This window comes from Lonchura striata, chromosome 3, assembly GCF_046129695.1.
Source record: "Lonchura striata isolate bLonStr1 chromosome 3, bLonStr1.mat, whole genome shotgun sequence".
Taxonomy (NCBI): Eukaryota; Metazoa; Chordata; class Aves; order Passeriformes; family Estrildidae; genus Lonchura; species Lonchura striata.
Genome location: NC_134605.1, coordinates 57,993,385 through 58,015,898, shown reverse-complemented (window position 1 = coordinate 58,015,898; position 22,514 = coordinate 57,993,385). Strand labels below are relative to the sequence as shown.

Sequence of the window (22,514 nt, the reverse complement as noted above, 5' to 3'; positions counted from 1 at the left end):
CATTGGTTTCCTTCCTTCTCAAACAGCTGTGGTTTGTGGAGAATGCCCCTGAGCTTCTAGATGTGTTTGCCCTTACAGTTTAATCTGGTGTGCGAGGACTCCTGGAAGCTGGACCTCTTCCAGTGGTGTGTGAATGCTGGGATTTTATTGGCTCCATAGCAGACAGGTATGGGATGAGCTCTTTCCTCTGGTTATTTGCTTTCTGATGTTGTTGAACAAAATTCACAATTCATAAAGAAAGTAGATGCAACCAAAACTTGATTGAAAAGGTCTGTGTGTCACTTAAAAGGGAGATGGGTGGTGGTTTCTAAGATCCTACTTTCAAAGGCTGTTGTGACCCAAAAATCCACAAAAATGTCAATGTATGACTCCACTTTTACAGCCCTGAGGAATTAACGAAAGTGTCTTCTCTCACAGGTGCAAGCCACAACACAAGTTCAGAGTCCAAGATAAAATTTTAACTCTTGCACCAAGAACTATTTGCTCATCTTTGCGATAAATTTGTTTCACATTAATTTTAACAGTATCCAGATGGCCATAAATCAGTTTTAAACTAGGAGAGTTTTTCTCAAACATATAAATAGAAGCAGTAGTTTCTTCCTAAACTTTATTTGATCCTCCTTTTTTTCAGCTGAGTCTGTATTTAGCCAGTTCTAGATATTATTGTCCTTCATTTCCTCTTTCCATCACAATTATCATTGTGCCATAGTGGATAGGTTTTTTTAGGTTAGACTCTGAAGAAATTCAATGCTTTGTAGCTGATCTGTCTCTGCATATTTACCAAAAATAACAAGGGAGGATGAGACTGGAATTTGAAGAAATGGAGGTAACAGGGAGAAACAATCCTTCTGGAGATCCAGTCTGTCTTGATTTTTTTAACTTTGTATTCCTGATAGCCTTTTCCCCCCAAGACTGCCCCAATATTATCTCTGTTGAATAGATACTGCTATCTTTCCCTTCTTTTCACTGTCCCACTCCTCCAAGGGGGAGGATCTATGGGAAGAGGCATAGCCATCCCCTGTAGCACTTCTGCAATGTCACAAAATTAGGATGAGACTGTGTTTGTCTCATTGGTCCCTGCTCCCTGGTTTCAGTGCAGGCAAACACACCATCAGTTAGGTTGTGCAGATGAACCTGCTTGTGAAGAAGCTCATCTATGCATAGATTGGACAGATTGTTTTCCCATCCTCATTAAATCTTCACCATACTGCCAGTGAACCAGACCAGCTTTTTTATAAGTTTTCTGCTTAAATGGATTTTTCATCAGTAGATAGTGATTTATTGAAGTAACTCTTTGTGGCCACATCTTGTGTGTGGCTACACCTTTGGCAAAAGGATTCTCAGGTGAAAGACTTCAAATGGCTATAGCAGTACCACAAAAATTCTACATCAAGTCTTCCATCTTGAGATGGAGTCCTCTGTCCAATTCCAAGGACAAAAGTGGACAGATTTACAACAATTTCAGCTTTTCTTCACATATATTTTGGAAGGTCTTTGTTTTGGTTTTTGTTTTAATCAGAAACATTTGCAGCCTCCCTCATCCTCTCATTCTCTTAAATCCAAGTTCTTGTTTTCTGACTAATCTCCTAGTAAACTTGAAAGCAGTCCATCTTTTTTTTCCCAGAACTGAGGCTTGGATGGTGATGCACCCAGACCCAGGCATAACAGGACGTGAAACAGCAGAGAGTAGATTCCATGGTTGTCAGAAGCACCACTTTTCAGATCACCTTAACAAGCAATCATGTTCCCTAGTAAAGGCATTTCTTGCCACCTCATGATGGTGAGAGCCAACAGAAACCAGAGCTTCCAAATTCATAGCCATGTATAGCTGAAATGCTCTTCTGTTTCTCTCCCTGTCAAAATACTGAAGGATCTTTTTGCAAAGGCTTTTTGTGAAGGAGTATGAAATGACATAAGGGAGTAGGATATAATTTCTCCTAAGATAAAACACATTAAGGAGTCTTCTCTCTGCTGTTCCTGCACTGAGAGCACCCAAGAGCAACACAAAATACCATAACCAGGATGTATTGTGCTCAGGGCAAAAACAAAACCAGAAGTTTCAAATGTGGTCTGATGAGCCTCTCATGGGCTAAACTTTAAGGCAAGTCAAAAATGTTTGTGTGTTGGGCTCATGAGAGGATTAAGTTTGAGTGATGGGATCTGCTGATGTTAATGTGAAAAACAAAAGACTTATTTTTGGCTGGTACTTATTATCATGCTATTTTTGTCAGTGGATGCTGACTAACTTAATGGCTTTTATAATTCATACTTCTAACTGAATATGAATCTCTGTCAGCTAGAAATCAAATGCCTTTCCAGTCTTCCAGTCAGCTTGCTTGTTTTAGAAACTATCTATTTCTGACTACCAGTGAGTCACAGTGATAAAGGGAATGACAAATGACAGTGATGTACAAAACCCTACTCAAGAAGAGCTCAATAGTCAGCCAGGGTTGATAAGAAAATATGGAAAGATCACAGATAGCAAACAAATCTCCATGAAAAAACTATGGAGCTTTGAAAGATGGGTTGGGAAGCCACATCAAAGCAATCTTGAATTCACTGGTGAAGTCCTTAACCAAAAGTGAGCAATGACCTGAAAACACAAGGCAGGGAGTTCCCTGAAATTGCATAGATGTGGTTAATGTTGCAAAGGGAAGAGCAGATATAGGCTCCTATTCAAAATTAACAGGCATCCTCTCCAACCTCTTCAAACCCTCTGGTTTGCCCCCTGCCCTTCCAGGAGCTGAGCCTCTTTCTTCTCTTTTTTTTCCCTCTACAGGTTTGGGGGCACAAACTCTGCCTTCTGGTCACTGTCCTCATCAATGTGGTTTCAGCAGCTCTGATGGCCTTTGCACTGAGCTGGACAGTGACGTTCAGCCTGATCCAGGGACTGGTCAGCAAGGGAGGCTGGCTCATCGGCTCTGTCCTCAGTCACCCACTTTGCAATGGCATCTTCTGGGCAGGCACCCCTGATTATCAGCAGGCCTGACCCCCACTGACGCCATCTGATTTTCAAAGCACTGTCTAACAAGAGCAGACTTCCTAACAGAAGCATTTTTGCTTCACTTCCTCATGGGCCATCCTGCATATATTTTCTGTTTGCCTCCTGAACACTTTCACATGTTTCAGGTGTCCCAGAGCATCTGCCAGCAGCAACTCATGTGGCATAAGTGGGAAATTCATGAATGAACACTTTCTTTTGCTTCTTATAAAACTAAAAACCTCTTTGGGCTGCTCACTTCTGTAGCAAGCAGGAGTGCAGTCACGAGCCCAGCTCACTTCCTCCAAGCTACTTGACTGCACAAAACTAACATAGAGGCAGTGTCTGATTTACTGTCACAATTCCCTCTACCTCCCTTAAAGTCTTGGTGCTGTTGGTTGGTCTATAATTCAGCTCCTGCCACCCAGCAGTGAGCACTGCCACTGTAGAGCCCAGTGTGGGTACCTGGGGCATCCACAAGCCCCTTTTCCTTCCTAATTCTGCTCCTTTTCTTCCTGAGAAATAAGTACAAAACATAAGCACTTCTAAGCCCAGGCTGGCTTTCAAGATCTGGCATTCCAGAAGTTGACTAGATATTAGGCAAGCTGGAAAATTTAAAAAAAAAGTAATGAGGAGTTGGAGGCAGTGAATCCTCAGGACGTGTTGGGCCACTTACAATTGCATCAACATTTGGGATCAGTGACAGGGGCAGAAAGCCCCATCACAGATACCCCCTGGGACCAACCCAAACAATAACAGGACACTCTGCCCTACATATTAAAGCACATTAAAATTTGTGTTTATGCATGAGTGTTTTCCTAACGCCTCGAGCTTGATTGTTTACATGGCCAAACTCCCAAACATCTGTCAGAAATAAGTACTGAGGCAGGGGGGAAAGATAAGCCAAAAAAGGATATGTTTTTTAAAGTAGTTTTCCCTCCATGCATGGTGGAAAAACACTGCTGTAGTGCCTTTGGAGTTTGAAGAGTCCTCTCCACAGCTCTTAAGAATCTGTGATTCACATCATATTCATCAACTTATATTTATTCTCTGGATTTGAGTTTGCCTCCTGACCAGTTCTAGTTGTGGAAGAAGGCCCGATTTCTTAACATTTTAAAATATTAAGGATGTAGGATGAACACAATGATATAGATTAGGGATGGGAAGGAACACAGAAGCGTCCAAACAACAGTAATACCTGCATTTTTGGCACTTGGATTTAGATGCTGACAGCAACAGCAGATAAGAAGAACAGTGCTTGGAAAGGTGCAGCCCCTTGGCCACAAGATTATCTGCCCATCAGATGATGCCATGGAGAACACCAGAAAATTTGTAAAAGTAGAGTTGGTTGGCCGAAACCCAGTTGGTGAAGGCTGGTGGGTGTCCCAAAACATGGAGTTTTTATGTTCTCTTCAGGCGCCTCTGATATAAGTTCCAGGTTTAAGTAATAGGTGAGGGGCAGGGTCTTCTTCAGGGGTCAGTCCCACTTTGATTAATCTGGCCCTGTTTACTTGCTCCCAGGCTCCTTGCCAGAGTCAGATGGTGCTTGGATCCGAAGTGCTCCTTCCCAGGCTCCATGGACAGCACTGGTTATGCTCCAGCATCCTCAGGAGCAGACCAGCTTCAGCTTCTCTTTAGGGGAAGGGAAGCTGTCAGACTGTGTTACCTGAGGCAGGATGTGAGCTGCACCCACAGCCTGAGGGTGACACCCTCCTGCCACCCCCCAGGACACAGGGCTGCTGCTCCCCACTTGGAGCAGCCATGTGCAGCTGGACCAGCTTTTACATCCCTCTCACTTCCCAGCTCCAGGAAGCAATCCCTGAATGGGCAAAGGTCACCAGCAAAGAAACAAATGAAGGACATTTGCCCTTGTGTTTATTAAGTTGCCACCAGAAGCAGATGCCACTATCACATGTAGATGATGTAAAGCAAAGGCATGCCTTGGACTCTGTAGCTCCTGCTGTGGCAGTAGCAATGCTTATGGGAATAGATATCAGTGTGATAGGTAAGGGTATTTGCACTCAGCTTTTGTAGTTATTTATTTATTCATCTCAGTCTTCGCTTTGCTTCACTTGTTGCTACCATCCCCATTTTCTACCTGCAGAGTTTTCAGCAGGTTTTATATCCAAGAACTGTAAGTCAGAAGTTCTGACATTTCTTTTAGTGCGGAGCAGAGACAGGTCTGCAACCAGAGCAGGACATCAGCTCTACCAGACACAATTACACCCCCTCTGTTCCTCTTGCCCTCTCAGGACAAGCTTATTCCTCTCTGATCCTGAAGCAAATACTAGTTTTGCAACTGCCCAGGCCAAGGTCATGTCATTCCTGATCTGTCCCTACTCTTCTCAGGGCAGCCTTGCCGTGGCCTTGCCTTGCTGGACAGCACCCTTGCCTGCCTTGGGGGCCCTCACAGCAACACTGAACATTAACTGAGGTTCAGGCCAGTTGAAAGTAGGTGCAAGGTCACTGGGATGCAATCCTGGGGGAATTTCACCCTGCCTGCTAGAGTCCAGCAGTGTCTTGCTCAACTGGGAGTTCTCTCCCTGCAGCTGATTATCAATGGGCAGAGGTATCTTGTACCCTGCTCACAGTATCCTTATGGAAAACCAGTGTTTTCCAGCAGAAAAGGACCAGCAACACAAACAGGCAAGGGAAGCCACAGGACCATTGTTGCCCTGCAACCACCAGTCTGTTACAGTCACTCAGCAGGATGGACTGGGAAATTTTTGAAGGTGCTGGATATTTCCTGGAAGAGCCAGTGCTGTTCCTGATTCTCCTTGATACACAGGACCCTTGGTCAGGGTCCTGCAAGTTCTGATCCCAGCTCAGTCCAAAGGAATGCCCTGCAGGACACATATAAAATGCTATTACCTCGTAAAGGATTATCAGTGTTTCTCCTGTGCATGCTTTTTCATGCTCTGGAGTTGCCACATGCCCATCCTTGTGAGTTTATATCCTTATGAGTAGCCAGTAAAATAAGAGAAAATAAAATATTTTTTTTTAAAACTCTGTGCAAGTTGTCACACAATTGAACCAGGTTTGTAGTTACCCTGATTCTACAATGGAGATAAATATCATATTATGCTGCCTATTCTTAAGAGAAGCCAAAAAAGTCAGACTTTATGGAGACTTACAAAGTTTTGTTGGTTATGGATCCTACCATGCTCAAGTTTAGACTTCTTGAAGTCCACATTGAAGTCCACACAGCTGGTACAAAAATTTCCCAGCCCTAAAATATGTTTGTCTTAGTGTACAGAGGGGGAAGCAGCTATGCAGCAATAGGGACAATCCCATCAGAAAACCCTAAACCCTGTAAATAAACGATGTGCATAGAAATTGAAATAAGAGAGGCTTTTGAGAGGGTATTTATTCTAAGTGGTATTTCTGTGCTACTGCCCTAAAGCAGACTACCCAGCAAGAGTTACACCTTCTTCAGCCATGTGCTACTTCTGATCCTTGGACACGGAGATAGATTTTTTTGGCCTTTGGAGCACTTTGCCTGCAAGAATAATAAGACATGAACATTAGCCAGGAAGGAAGTTGTTCAGGGAGCATCTAACTTCAAGTTCTTCCCCTGCTCTGCCTTGGCCCAATAAAATGACCACATATATTCCTTTGACCACATATATTCCTTTAGGTTTGCTCTGGCTCCTCAGCAGATACTGGTGCTACCAAGACTGCCCTTTTCCTCTTCAATTCTTAAGGCATTTTTTTAAACACAAATACCATTTACAATGGTGTTCCAGCACTTTTGAGAGCCTAGTGCATCTATTCAAGGCCAGTAAAGGCCTAGGCTAATTGTTCTCAAGGTGCCTAGGTAGACATGGTGTAAAAGGAGCCCAGAATCTGTCCAGTGAGAGTCTGAAAATTACCCAACAATTTCCTGGAAACAAACAAGGCAGCCAAGATTCCCTCTGGACAGGGATTTTGCCCAATTTCAAGTGAAAACTGCCACATGTTCATCCGTATGACTCACCTGTGAAAGTTTTCAACATCCTCCATAGTCTCAGGCAAAACTCTTCCTTTAGTTTCAGGCAGAAGCAGCACCAATCCACCCGCAATCAGACCAAGCACAGCTTCAAAACAGAGGCACAAAGAGCTTGTAAGCATTTATCAGCCACTTGCTACTGTCAGACTGAACAGAATAGTCAATGGCATTTTATTTTGTTCTTTATACAAGATGTGCACCTCAAGTCTCACGTGCTGGTGTAAAAATGGAGGAGGATGTGGCTGCCCTGTGGAGACAGCACCAAGCTAAGTTCTCTTGTGAGTTAGGCATGAACTAGGACACCTCAAACTGGACATATCCTTCCTTTGTAGGGGAAAGAACTCTTTTTAGTGCTAGAGAATGCCAGGAAACACATTCCATCTTTATGCTATTCACATAAGATTAGAAAATGTACACACAATGTATTATCTTCTAAGCAACACAATCAAATCCTCCTCTGATAATTCCTTTTATTCAGTTTGTGCATTTTTGGCATGTATTTTAAATCTATTAAGCACCTTTCTAGATGTCCCGTCTGTTAAAATCTGCATATTGCCATTCAAGGTATTTTTCTATAAATAATGTCCTGACCTAAAGATTCATAGAAGTGTTTCAGGCCCTGACCTGAAAGTTCAGGTCACTAGTCTGCAAAACTTATCTTGCATTTCTTTAGCAGCCACTTTCCAAATAAGTGGAGGGGAGCCAGTTAACCAAGTGTCAGAAAAGCTGAAGCATAACAGCCATACTAGTACTCCATTAAACAGGCAACTACATGAAATTCTAAGGTTTGACTGCTGGACAGAGACAATATAACTCACAGAAGAGCAGTAAATCTGCTTTAAATCCATCAAATATTAAGCTCATCAAATTTTTATGAGTTCTTTGCCATCTGCCAAACCTTCATTCAACTCAAACTTCCTTTCAAATGCATGGAGAAATCATAGGGGCAAGGGAGATATGAGTGCATAAATAAGTTCCAGCTTGTAATAAACTGAAGGCTAAGGCCTTGTAGAGAGCAGGGGGCTTCTGCTGAACTTAAAGCAGCTGCATTAGTGGCTTTTCTCTCCCTTTGGAACTTGGGTCCCCCACTGCACTCTGGAAAGGACCAGCAAGGAGGTAAGGTGGCACTTACTGAAGACAATCAGTGGCAGATCGTGCCAGATCTCCACCAGTCTGTAGACAACGAATGGGGCGATGACTCCACCAATATCACACAAAGAGGAGCAAACCATCACCCCGAGATTCCTGGTTTGGCAGCAAAGGGATCATGTTAGTGTCAGAGTACTGCAGTTGGAAGGGGATGGATCACAACTCTCGCGCTCACACAGGACAGATCCAGGCACTGTGTGGAACTTCAGATCCCTCACCCACCCCAGTTCTCCCAGATTTTCCCTTTACTTCAGTCATGTGATTTTCCCCTTGTCTAAAAGTACATTTCATTTATTTATTAAGCTACCTTTTTTAAGCATTTTAATTTTGCTTCACCTACTTTATGCTCAATAGTACCTGCATAGTTCTGACACATTTGAGGATAACTTCATTTAGCAAAAAACATAACATACACATCAGCCTCAATTATTTGTTTCCAGGCCAAATGCCAAGTGGGTAGAGGATGCATTTACCTGATATAAGTTGGATACAGTTCTGTGTTTACAAAGCAAACCATTTCAAAAGCCATTGTAATTCCCATTCTCCCAATGCAAGCAGTAATCACTTTTAACCAATGTATGTCTGCAGAGAAAATACATTCAACACATTTAAAAGCATCCCAGTGATTTAGCAGGTGTCAATTAATACAACAGTGTTATTCTGTGGGACCTCTGATCCCATGTCAGTCGATATTTTTGAGGGATGTTTGTTTCTTTTGCTTCACTCGTGTGAGTGAGGGAACAGGAACAGTGAGGACCGCATGAGTAGTGGCAAAGGGACCCTCCCAAAGCAGCATGGAGGTTCCAGAGGAACCCCGTGGGAAGCCTCCATGGGGGTTCATTCAGGTGACTTACCCTCTGGGACGAGGGCTGTGGCAAGGCAGGCAGCCCCGGCCACCAGGTTTGACACAGCCCAGGGGTAGCGCCGCCCAACACGGTCAATAGTGATGATGATGATGAAGGCAGCTGGGAACTCAACAAGTGCAGAATAGAGGAAATCCAGATACATGTTCTCAGAAGCCATTCCCATGTGCATGATGAGCCCCTGGTACAGGACGGAGCTTGTGAACCTGGGCAGAGAAGAGCATCCTGGATTCGTTAGATAGTAGGAGAACAGACATCCGTGTCCTGATGGAGATTTCAAATCCAGAGCTCCAAAACCAGCTCTCTAGTGTTATATTCTTACCAGTTGTACATCAAAATGAGTGTGTTTTTTCTTATCTGGGGTGTCCTGAAAAGGTCCATCAGTGAAGGATTCTGCTTTCCACAATCTTCCTCTTCAAATTTAATATCCTATGGAAGAGCCAGTACATAGTAAATTAAATTTCTCTGGGAGGAACTGGTGCAAGGTACTGTCATGATGCTTACTTAAATGTACAAGCAAACCCTGAGCTCACCTTAAAATGGGAAGGCATCTTTTTCTGATTTATTTTAGCCATATTGCTGATAATTTTCATAGCTTTGTCATTTTTTCCTTGAGATATCAGCCACCTGGGAGACTCTGGGAGGCACCTACAATGAGAGTGGATGCCATTATACAACAAAACATAAAGCCTACCTATTCTGCCATGAGTAGAGACTTTGGAGAGAGGTTTTTTTTTTTTTTTTTTTAGTTGTGTGAGTTTCATGTGCTATTTCCCATTCCCCCGGTCAGGAAAAGTAGTGTATCCATGCCTAAGACTGGAAGAGCAACACGTGAGGTAGTGGCTTTAGTCAAAGAGGAGTTTACTGAAGATAAATCAGGGAGGACCATTGAGTGAGAGTAGTGCTCTCGTCTTGTCCAGCCCATTCACCACCAACCAGCTCCTCTTAGGGAGCCATATCTCACTTCTGCCAATACAGGTTAAGAAGTACTAATTAAGTTAGAACTGGCTCACCAATTCAAAAATATGGAAGAAGGAAGGCAACAAATTTCCTTCTACTATTCCTAACCTTTTGACCCATCCAGACAATTTCTCAAATCTAAAGCACTCAAACAAGAAATATTAATTAAAAAGAGAGGAGAGAAACTAAAATTAAGGAGTACCCTTAAAGTGCTTTTCTTTTTGGTTGAACCACAAACACTGCAGCTTTTCTGCCTTAAAAGAAAATGCTAACAGTTATGTTACCGTTAGACAAACAGTCAATAATTTTCAGTGTAAGACCAACCAAGTTATGCCAAGGCACTTATTTTCATTTATTAATTGCTTAAAGAAAATAGTAAATTATACTAATCCAATTTTCCTCCAGTGTTTTCCAAGTGGTCAGTTTTTTAAATACAAGGTGCACAGGCTAGGATTCAACAAGATCTCAGTTGCTGAGGCATCCTATTTCCCTCTCCTTTTTGTTGTGAACCTCCCCTTTGCACCAAGAGGTGTGGAAGCCAGCAAGCAGCGCCCGGTCTCTCTCGGTATCAAGCCTTGGGAAGCAGGAGAAGCCGGGTTTTTGGGTGGCGGGCAGAGGAACGACAGAAGGGCACTTACCAGTAGTAGAGCAGGAGGAAGCAGGTGGGCAGGGTGACAGTGAGCTGCAGCCACCGCCAGTGAGGGAGGGCGTAAGCGATGCCGTCGAAGACCAGGAGCCCGACGGAGAAAGCCGCCTGGTAGAGGATCCCCACCATCCTCCGATACTGCGGGCCCACCACTTCTGTCACTGCAGATGCACACAGGGACAGCTGAGCGCCACGGCTGCCCCACGCAGCAGAAACCAGCTAGGGGAGACGCTGGAGCACCAATGCTACAGTAACACCCTGGGGAAACCTTGGCAATCATGGACTTCCCGGTGTAATGCCTCCAGACAAAACCCCCTGCTTCGCTTTCCTAACACCTGAATTCCAGCAGAGAAGAAAATGCTGCTGCTGGCTGTGCACTGGCCTAAGACATCCAGGAATGCCCTCTGCTGCAGAAATCTCAGAGTAGATCAAACATTTATCAACATGCACAGATTAATTTTTTTGTGAAATCTAATGCTAACACATGTCGGATCTCCAACCCAACAACAAAGCTGAATATTTTGTTTCCAAAACACAGGCTTTCAGCCTGCATCTCACTCCAACTACATAAGGAAAGCCTGTATCACAGGATGGCACAGAGCTCCCAGGCCAGAGTGGGATCACTGTTCATCTGCACTTTGCAACTCCACACCAGAGCATAGACCCACACATTCAGTCTTGTTGATACAGAATTAAAAGTAACTACTCCAGCAGGCAGGCACAAGCACACGCAACATTTTGCATCCAGTTGTGACTTCAAGAAAGAAAACTCACTAGAAAAAGAAGAGTAAGCAAATAATTAGCAGCCAAATGAGCTGCTGAGTTTTGGAACCACAGATTCGATGCACCAAGACATTTCCATAGGCTCAGCAGCACTGAGCCAGAAGCAGCTGAAGGGTAGAAAAGTGCCCCAGCAGAGCAGGATAACAAGGCTTTTCTGTCCTTGTATCCTTCCCTGGATATTCAGTATTGGCCATTCTTAGGGAGAAGATAAAAATTTAAAGGAGCTTTGGGGCTAGTTCAGGATCTTTTTGCATAAGAGAGTTTCAAGAGACTCCAGGAGTAACAAGATATAATAGAGATAAAATATCAAGATGAGGCAAATCATTGTCCTGAAAAGGACTTCATGCTCTAAAACAGCTTGAAGTTCCCCAGAAGAGCGGATGGAGATTTCATTTGTGCCAGGAAAAGATTTAAGAGGCTAAACAAGCATCCAGAAATGCACAGACAGGAATAATCATGTCTTAGCAGACAGTCTGGACAGTGGGATAGATGCTTTTATTTCTATCAGACATCTGGATAACTGAATTAGCAAGATGCCCACACTGAAAACTTCATGGAAGTTTAGGGCACTGACTTTTACATTTTCACCAAACACTGTCACAATGAACTGTGTATCTCTCAGAGGTATTTGGTAGAGCCACCTGCCACCCTAACCCAGTTAATATTCTAAAGGTCAGCTTTCAAATTAGTTAATCTGCTGCTTCAGTGATTGCTTGCGGTTGGTTATTTTGGACAAAAGACTGAACTCCACTCCAGAAAAATCAGAGAAATCCCAGGCAGCTCCACCCTGAACCAGAAAGAGGTCCTGAGATGGTCCCAGACCCAGCCTGGCCACCCAGCTGTGCCTCACCAGCAGACACAGCTGGTGCAGGGCACTGGAAGAGGTACCTCCACAGGGTGGCTCCTCCATGGCTTGGCCTCTGCTCAGCCCAGTGGATACACACAGATACACAAACACTTCATCTTTTTATCAACAAGTAAATGTTGTTCTTCAGTTATTTTTATGTTCCAAAGCCTCTGTTTACCCTTTAATGCACTTTGAGTCATAAAAATGTCTCAAGTTTTCCCCACCCCCTGCCTGCTCCTTTAATGGCCTCCTCTGTCACCATCCTGTCTGCACCCAGGCCAGAGAGGCTGTGTCTGCCTGGTCACCTTCCCTAGCCACAGCCTGATGGAAGGAAGAAGAGCCATGGGGCCCAGACAGATCTGCAAAGGTGAGCTGCACCACAGGGGAAAGCCTATCTCGAGGTAAGAGCCCTAACCCACCACCACTTGCTTGAGCTTTGAAGGCTATTGTTGTTTCTTCCTAATGACATTGCTTGAAAACATACTGGGAAAGTCAAAGGGGGAGAAAACACCTTAATAAAACACCATGGCAGGCATTTTTTAGATGGCTTATTTTTTAAGTTTTTGGAGTTGAGTTTTGTTCCTTCATCTTCTGCTGCTAGTCTTGCCCCTGGGAGAAGGTCCTGAACTCACCCAGGATGTAGGCTGCAGTCCAGCAGCCCTTGCTGACCAGCCCTTGCAAGAAGCGGATGATGACTATCCACACGTAGTTGGGCACGAAGACCAGAAGGATTCCACACACAATATTTGCAAAAATTGTTGTTAAAAGGCAAAATTTACGGCCAAACCTGGATTGGAAAATGATAAGCATGAAGTAAACCACTAGTCATGGAAGAATTTTAAACTAGTAAGAGCTTTGTGTATTTTCAGAAGGAAAAAAAAAAATCAATTTTGTTATGCAATATAGAGACATGCTTTTTTTCTTTGCCTATTACTCACTGATCTTCTTTTCTATGCCATGAAAAGCTACTGTGCCAGTTGCTCAGCAATTCCACAAAAACTTTCAGGGAAACAAAGAACAGTACCATGTTTACATATATTACACTTGGACTGAAAAATAAGCATGGGTTAATATTATGACTCTGATAGTTCCACATGCACCGGATTTATAAGGGATTTATTCACCACAACCTCAACCCTTAAAACACATGTAATGTATGGATCTACTTGTGAGTGTGCTGCATTTCTCAGCTGGAGGAACTCAGAGCCTGCTGTACTACCAGTCCTAGGCAGAAGAGGAGGCAAGGGGGAAAATACTGACATTTGTTTCTCTTCAAGCCCAGATGCCTGAGCCAGGGAGTCTGATTCAGTTGGCTCTGAACAGGGAGCTAGAGGGATTATCTGCTTTTTTTCTCAGTGACTGCTGCTGTACACATCTGGCAATCTATTTCTAAGCTTCTCCAAAAGAAGCAAAATGTTTCCAAACTGCAGCCACACAGTGTGACAGATTGAGAGATCCAAACCATGCATTTCCTGGCTTTGGTTAACACCTGAGGGCTCTGGTGTGGCACAGGAGGAAGTTTGGTGTGTACAATGCTAAAATAGTCTTCATGGGCTCTGCAGGCTTCCTGAGCAGATCTGTCCTAACCACCAAGCACAACCTAAAAGGCAGGATACTGGCTCATGCAGTGACTGAAGGTCCAGGGGAATGACCTTATTTTCAGAAGCGCAGAGATTATATCAGTTGCACAACCTTTATCTGAGTTTGGCTGCTGAACATTGATAAGGGAGGTCAGAGGGTTTTGCTGTCAGCCCACACGTACCTGTCTGCAATGTAGCCAATGTTTAAGGAGCCAATAAAAAACCCAGCGTTCACAGAAGACTGAAAGAGATCCAACTTCCAGGAGTCCTCACACACCAGGTCAAACTAAAGGAGCAACCAGTCAGAGACAAAAGAGTGAAATGAGGAGCTGGCTCACACCCACAACTCTCCTTCACTTCAGTTAAAGATTTAAACTTCTTTCTGGGTCAATGCCTGTTTTGCCAGCACACAGAAATCCTGCTAACTTAACTAATTGTCCAACATTAAAGACTGGAAAAAGCCCTTGAGCTGGTGTCTCCCATTCATGTCTCATCTCTCTTTTCTGGAAAGTGCATAAGTGAGTTATTATCTGTCAAAACTAGCACTTCCAAACCTGCGTTGGCCCTCATTGATCAAATCAGCATGGATCTGATGATCACCCTGAGTTTTTCAAACAGCTTTTTTGTGTGGCTGATAGTGAACATTTCTGGGCAGTTCTTGTTACCTTATACCCTGGCATGGCAGAGTAGTCCCCACAGACCATTCAGGACTAAGTGTGATGCCTTTACTGGAAGTATCTCAGATGCGTTCAGGAGCCTGCCTTGTCTCAGGTCCCATGGAGCACTGCCTTTCAGAAGGAGGGTGGAAGTATCTGCATCTGCCCTGAGGCCACAGCATTTTCTCTCTGCTCTGGTCTTTAGCTCAACTACGCTGTTGTATGCGTCTGGAGAGCAGATATTTTTTATCCAGGACCAAACTTTATACCACATGGATACCCATATATACTTGCCATCTAGTCTTGTCCTGTTTTACTTGTAGAAATACATAAAAGCTACTGAAGAAAAGGTTATTGCCTTTTCTCTTAATATGACTGAGAATCCCTTCCCTTTCTCCTGGTAGCTGGGTTTAATTGAATCTATGCATCCATAATTAAAACAAAACCAAATATTTCTTCTGATGCTCTGTGGGACTCCCCATGAGGACGTTCTTCCATATACAAATTTTCCTTTGAAATAATATGATTTACACTGCACTATCCTTTCCTTTTCTAAGCAATCAGAGCAAGGGACAACATATCAGAGCCTGAGAAGTTTCACAGAAACAATCACAACCAGGAAGTCATTGACAAAATGCAGAGTTATGTGACATATCTGGTTATTCTATGAAGGAAGCAGCCCATGGGGCTGGCCTTGCACCCCCTTCAGCAGGAAAGGGGACACAGCTGATGCAAGAGCATGACTGCATGAGCCCACAGAGACTGCAAGTGCTCAGCTTCCCACAGCCTCAGGAGATGATGGTGGCATCTGGACCATGGGATCTGCTAGAGCCTTTTCCAGTGAGATGTGCCTGCTGAGCTGCTGCTGCATAGATGGCCTGGCTCACCCTGCATTTGAGGTGCCTCACTTCCTCACTTGCATATCTCACAGCCCATAACTTGCTGAAAGAAGTAAACTTAGAGTGCACCCCCTTATATCTAGGACCAACCAATCTCTTAGCAAACTATGAATGCTGAAGTTGCTAGAGCACAGATTTTAACTGCTCCTGTGTTAGACATATGGGGGAAAGAGTCCTGACCCCTCTAAACATTTGGTGGAAATTTCTATTATGAGATCAAGCTTGTCATCCCAGTTATTGGTTTATTCTTAAACTTAAAGCACCTAAACTGCTAAAGTACAGCAAGCAGCTTAAGTACCATTTTCAGTTTATTCACACTCATTCTGAGAACAGATTCTACAGTTTATTCCAGAGTTGAGCTCTTTAATTGTGGGAGGCAATACCTTTCCCCACACTGACTGTAATTAATTTTTATTTAAAACCAACTTTAAAAGACTTTATTCATTAAAAAAAAAAAAAAGATAAAAAAAGAAGGGGGTGTGGGGAAGAAATCAAGACCATTGCATTGGTTCATTTTGTTTGCAGCATTGCTAGCTACACTGTTTACACACTTACACACCTTCACCAATTGGACCTCTCATGTGACAGGAATTTCATTCAGAACTGGACTTTATCTACCTGGGGATTTATTTGCTGAAATATGCTTTGCTCCCCAGCTGGAGATATAAACCTCCTGAGCAGCCAAGGAAACACTTCACAGCAAGGACAGAGGGAAGATAACTTGTAAACCCCCAAGCGCAAGTTCACAGTAAGAGACAATCCCTTCTCCAGGTAAGCAGGGGATATTTTAACACATCCAAGGCTCCACCAGCCCTCTCCCCCCGCCCTCGCCTTGTCTGTAACAGAGGGGACAGAACAAAGGGAGCTGTTTTTACCTCTGTCACGATAGAGCTCCCTGGGAAGTCGTAGACCCAGCCATCCCGGCAGGGACCGAGGGGGACGGTGCTCCCGCTGCCCACCAGGCTGCCGAGGGGGTCAGTGCAGCTGATGCCTGTTGTGTTCCAGTCCACCTCGTACCTCCTGCAGCGGCTGCTGAAGCTGCCCCCGTGGCCATCCCACTCAGGAACTGTGTGATTCAGCTGCTCCTCCAGGCTCCAGCCACAGCGCTGGCTCAACTCAGCCACGCCGGGGCTGGAGCAGCGATGCTCAGGGGTGAACCCAAAGAAGAAGACCCCCACGTACACTGGGGTGAAGGAAGCAGATAACAAACATAGGACAAAAAAAGTTTGCTTCTGGAACCTGTCAAATTCTCCAACATGCTCTAAAATGTCATCTAAGGTTGGCATTTTGGCACTAAAACCACCTCAAAAAACTCAACTAGGTCCTCTCTGCAGCACTGATATATTTAGTTGGCAGCAAAGTTAGTAACAAAGATATTTAACCAAAAGTCAAGACTAACTCTATAAATTATTAAACTACATGTTGCAAGCTCTATTTTTTAGGTTTCATTTGAAATCAGACCTTAATTCACCCAGGGAGAATTTGCCTTTAACCTCTAATCAGTGCATTTATACATTCCTGTCCTATGGAAAAGCCCCCTACGGGATACAGCCTTTCAGTTTTTGTTGGGGGTTTGGGGGTTATTTTTTTAGTTAGGCAAGTCAGCTCCTCACAATAGATATTTTTAAGCAGCAAACATATAAAATGTTTCTACCAGCATACAAGCAACACATGGGTTTAGTGAAGAATGGCTGGGCACCACATGTAAGCAAAACTTCTTAACCAGGATCTGTAAAAAACAGGTGGGTACATGCTGAAAAAAGTGTTTACACATTGAGCCATAGAGCAGTAAAGAACAGCTTTCCTGAAAACTTCTATCATGTGTCACACTTCTCACCCTCCACACTCTTCCATTCCCAAGGAAAATCTCTTCCCACCTGTATCAGGGATTCACCTGAGCACATTTTTGCAGTGATCCAAAACAGAAAAAGCATTTATTACAGAATTATGCACTGGGAATAGCTGTGGAAAGCCATACAATACAGTATCCATGGTCAAAACAGCTTTTTTTTTTTTTTTTTTAAACCACAGAAGACCTATAGGACTTTAGGTAGACTTCATTGCAGGCACCTCAAATAAATGCAGTTGTAGTAGGCTCCAGTGGTACATTGTCCTTCCTATGGACAGCTACTCTCATATCTTTTGCTGACAACAGCAGCTTTCCACCAGAAAGAAAAGCCTAAGTGGAGGTAACATTTAAAAGATATTAAAAAAGTGAAAAATTGTCTGGAAACTAATTGGAATAGCTTAGACAACAAGGAAAAAAAATTAAAGACACAATACGCTCCAAAAAGATAAACCACCTTAGAAGGCCATTCTGGCTCAGGCATTGAAATAGAGCACACTGCTCATCAACTACAGACCAGGAGTGGCCTGAGCAGCTGTGAAAGCTGCTTTGCAAACCAACAGTTCAAGATCATGCTTTCTCCTCTCCTGCTTCATCCTCTTCTCTGTCAGGAACATCTACAAGTTAACAAGGACTCCTCTCCTGGCCACTCAGGGCTGTGTCACCCTCGGCCAAGCACAGCACCACCCCACACCAAACCTCCGCCTCTCCAGCTGCAGGAGTTCCATGTGGAGCTGGGGAGGGGAACAGGGACACAAACGTGCACAGCAGTCACCACGCTCAGAGCCAGGCCCTGCAACCCTCCTCAGCAGGAGGATGCGTGCAGTCAGCTGGAGACAAGGGAACTGAAGTCAAACCTTGCCTGGGAAGTGGGTGAAGCTAAGGCATAGGCCCAGCCATTTGTACAGACTCATCTGGGCCCTGCTATTCTCATAACCCTTCACTCCATACAGTTAAGCAGAATATTCTTCTGGGAAAAATAGTCTGGTGAAGCTGGTTATGTATGCACCCAGCATAAGGTAAGATTCAACCAGGCTACTTACAAATGCCTGGGTAAAAAGTGGGCAATAGTTCCAAAACCAGACATTGAAGTCACTCACTGCTGTCAGATACAGGAGAATTCATTTCATGCAGTTGGTTCATGGATCAAACAACTCCAAAACATCAGCCCTGATGATGTGGGCAAGGGAAGCAGAACCCTCCAACATACATTCAGAGAACTGTTGTAATGATAACAGCTAGTATTAAAAACAGACCAGCAAGCCTCTCGCTTCTCCAAGCTCTTCTAATTATAAATATGAAAAATGTTGATTGAAGTTTGAAAAGATGCAGCTTAAGCCAAACTGACTTACACCTCCACTAGTAACAATATCAGAGGAAGAACACCCAAGTCTGATTAAAGAAAGAATACACCACCAGGACCTACCTATATATTCTGATCTTTGTCATCAAACACTGGTTCTCATTTTGAGTGACATGACTGAGGTATTAACCATCACAGCAGAAAAGGGTCACACCAGACTGGTAAGCAGCATACAGAATAGTGTAAGAAAGATTCCAGACTTGAGATGTGGGATTTGGAATACCCACTCCATATCTTTTATTGAAATTGCTGAATACTTTATATTACACTATTTTGATTCAAAATGGAGTTTTTATAAAAAGAAACCATTGTTGAAACTGAATAAGCCAGCCAAAAGGAACAACAAAAAAGTTTCAAAAAATTCTGACCAATGCATGTTCTTGTACAATGCTTTGAAACCCTAACATTGTCCATAATTTTATTTAGGAAACACCTGGAGAGGAGCAAGACTGCTACAGAAAAACTGACTTGCATTTATTACCAGCAACATTTCAAATCAATGACCATGGCCAGGAACATAGCATACGGACTAGGAATTAGGCTATCAGAAAATATTGGCCCAAATTTATTTCCTTGAAATTAATACCAGAGAGAGGAATTATGCAGACTAGGGCTCCTCTAGTCCTTGGGTTTTTCTTGGTGATAACAAATTGGGTAGTGCAGACTGTATTATAGGAATTCTGCCTCTGTGTCCTTGAAACATCTGGTTCTCTGTGCAGTTGGCCTAGTCCAGCCATAATCAAGGAAAAAAAAAAAAAAATCTTTGGGTACTTGTCAGCTGTTTAGGCAAATATTGATGAAGTCATTCATATGACCAGTACCAAAAAAAAAAAAAATATACCATGCGAAGAACAGCAACCATTTCAGGCTAAAGCTATACAGAATTGTACCTTTCAGTCCAGACCTTTGAACCAATGATCTGTTTAAATTAGAATGGATATTCAAATTTACAGGATAAATTAGACCAGTTCCAAAATTTACATCAAATCATCCCAACACACAAAGTTCCGTGTCTCACAGTGGGTGAGCCCATAGAATACCCTGCCGGCAGGAAGAACATGTTACTATTAAGCAAACCTGAGTAGTGACGATCAATAAATACAAGGAGTTAAAACAATAGTAGTCGGATAACTTGAGTCTCAGAAGCCAGGGGCTTCATTGAGCCTTAATCTTTTCCTTTCAAAGGTTTCTCTTTAAGCAAGCATTTAACATCTATGCTGAGACTTTAAAAAAAAAGTGTCCTGGCTAGAGAGAGTCAACTAACTCAGCCAACTGGATGTCAAAAATCCAGTCATTACTGAACAGATCATTGTAAACAACCAAGAAATCTTTCTCTTCTTCCCTTTTCAATGGTTTCTTGTTAAAGGCAAAATTCAGAAAAATCTTTCAGGCTGAAGTCCTCATATTTGGTTGGAAATGTCCTGTTATATATAATCTCTCTATATATATTTGATTAGGCACAAGAAGGGTTATTAAATATTCAACAAGTCCTCATCGCTATCATCATGAAATGATGCTGTATTTATAGAGTTCTGTGCCTGATGCTGGCCTGGCTTTGCTATTGCTTTAGTTTCTTTTCCTCCATTCAGTAAATAAGATTTATTATCACTGCCAAAACTGTGTGGCTTCTTTTGTGGGTGCTTGCTCAGTCCTCTTCCTGTTTGAATCTTTACATCTGGAATGGTTAATACTTCATCCTCACTGTCCAGGTCATCCACATGGAGAGAGGTAAGGGCTTCAGATGTAACAGACTTGGTAGCAATGTGACCATTCTCCTGCCCTCCTTTTGCTGTTCTTGGATTTGGTGCTGCAACTTCCTCCATAAGCCACTCTGTCTCATTCTCATTAGCTTCTTCTTCACTGTTTATCTGCAAGAAAAGAAAAGAGGAGACTGCATCTGCCACTCTAGACTGACACACACTCTGATCTCCCCAGTCATCAGACTCCACAGCATGTACAACCTTGGTTTAAGGTAGCTGTGAGAGAGTAAACACTGCCAGAGCATCACTTTTCACTGTGCTGAAACAGACTTTTTTCTCTTCTTGTACGTTTACATGTTATTTGGTGATTTATGGACTGCTCTTAATTTCCTCAACTCTAACTTCCTTTCTCATTTCACTATATATATATATATATATATATATCAGCTAGGTTTTCCCAATGCCACACCATATGGTTTCTATGCACTAAAGGAATTAGGAATTAAGGGAGTTATTTATTTATTAACAAAAGCTTCATATTAAGAAAACCTGACAAGAAACAAATTTGATTTTGTCACTGTATTACCTTTGTGTATTTGTAGGAAACACCAGATGATCTTCTGCAGCAGTTTGTTATCTTGTTTATTACAATTTCCCTAAACAAAGGAAACAATATTACATTAGGAACACTATATCCACTTATTAGCCCTCACTTTTCTCCACTGGAATTTTACCATCAATATAAAGCATGTCAACAAATGAGCTAAAAACTATCACAAGGACTCTGAACCACTCTATCAAACTCCAGTCTGGAATGATGTACATCTTCCCCCTTCTACAGCTTCAGGCTGACTGTTCTGAAACTCCTCTGGCCTTCATATCTAAGGGAAAAACACCACAAAAGTCATCTGGAAAGCAGAGGAACAGCAGGACTTGCACTGTTTCCCTGACACTGTTGCATGGATCCAGTTTGACTCCATGAAAGTGGAGGGATATCAAACACTAACAATATTGTCATACTGTTTTATGCTCATTAATTAGCAGTTGCCCACAAGAGATGCTAGACCAACTCAGTTGTACACCCCAGCCCTCTTTACATGGGCCTTCAGATAGTAAAGGAGAATTTGAAGGAACCAGCAATTTGACAGCTGATGCTACAAACTGAAAAACAGAACACAAATCTCTGAAGTTCACCATTTCCCTTTCATTTCAGGCAGAAAAACAAGTCCTGACAAAGAAAATTCTAAAGCCTCTTAATTTCTTACCTCCTCTCTTTTTTGTAGAACAGCAAAATTATGAGACACGCAGTGAGAACAACCAGGAGGACACTAAGCACAGCACCAACAGCCTGGCTTCTCCTTGAAAGACCTTTATGTATTTGGGTCTCCTCATCTGTCTGGTGCTGATTGTTTCCTGGATCATTAGTTGATCTAGCAATGTAAATTGAAAAGATAAGATCTATTAATAAGTTTTGTTAAACTGGATTAGAAACAGCAGGCTAAAAGAAGACATGCCACACCATCCTGTCATTCCAACCTAACAGCTGCATGAACTGTAATTAGGGGATTTTACCTAAGTAAAAAACAACCTGAAAAACACAAATATATGTACTGTGCCTCCATCCCAGTATGCTATGAAATAGTGCATGAAACTACATGCTTCATGTCAAGACTGCAGTGCACAATTAAGCACTCCAGAGCTTATACAGCAGCAGGTATCCACACAAAGCTGCTGTTTTAGAACCAAATCTGCACATGAGCAAGCTGCAACAGCTATGAAAATTATCTACCTCTCATCTGACTTTGGCCCCAAACTCCCTCAATAGGTTTAAATCAGAATCAAGAGTTTGCCTGTGCTTTCAAGCTAGCAGCTAGAAAGTAAACACTCCCAGAAGTAGTCACTCCATTTTTCACAGTGAGGTTGCCTACCTGCCAAGAACATTGTCAGCACCTAGACACAGACACTCTCCTTTTAACACTGTCCCCTCACTAATGAGTAGATTAGCTGGTATTTAACTGCAGAAATACTTCATTGTCCCTTGAAGGCCTGTAATGATTTTCTCTTCCAGGCTAAAGAAGTGGAGAGATAGAGGGGGAGAGCAGTCTTTGTCACAGCTTCAAAGTTTTCCCCCTTCCAGGCAAAGGGGACCACCTCACCCACAAACTGTTTGCTCTTCTCAGTAACATGAAACAGCACGTTCTGTCAGCTACAGTAACTTTCACTTAGTGAAAACGACTATATCAATTCCATTGTG

At 43.0% G+C, this 22,514-nt stretch overlaps 2 protein-coding genes across 2 annotated transcripts in view; both read right to left on the bottom strand.

Annotated features, from left to right (window-relative positions):
• Positions 1-6,329: 6,329 nt before the first annotated feature.
• Positions 6,330-16,911, bottom strand: LOC110476047 (solute carrier family 22 member 2). Its single transcript, XM_021540644.3, has 11 exons — positions 16,227-16,911; positions 13,979-14,082; positions 12,849-13,003; positions 10,579-10,747; positions 9,514-9,628; positions 9,303-9,409; positions 8,972-9,186; positions 8,591-8,699; positions 8,101-8,213; positions 6,957-7,056; positions 6,330-6,479 (listed from the first exon to the last, which is right to left on the bottom strand). Exons 1-11 carry the CDS (start codon positions 16,635-16,637, stop codon positions 6,413-6,415), a joined length of 1,665 nt encoding a protein of 554 aa, XP_021396319.2. The 5' UTR covers positions 16,638-16,911; the 3' UTR covers positions 6,330-6,412.
• A 1,849-nt stretch (positions 16,912-18,760) lies between these two features.
• The window catches only part of IGF2R (insulin like growth factor 2 receptor), a 54,315-nt gene continuing 50,561 nt past the window's right edge, over positions 18,761-22,514 (bottom strand). The window contains exons 46-48 of the mRNA XM_021540643.3: positions 21,526-21,690; positions 20,847-20,916; positions 18,761-20,428 (exon numbers count right to left, since the gene is read on the bottom strand). Coding sequence (XP_021396318.2) covers positions 20,033-20,428; positions 20,847-20,916; positions 21,526-21,690 — 631 coding nt within the window. The 3' untranslated portion in view covers positions 18,761-20,032. The remainder of the gene's footprint in view (positions 20,429-20,846; positions 20,917-21,525; positions 21,691-22,514) is intronic.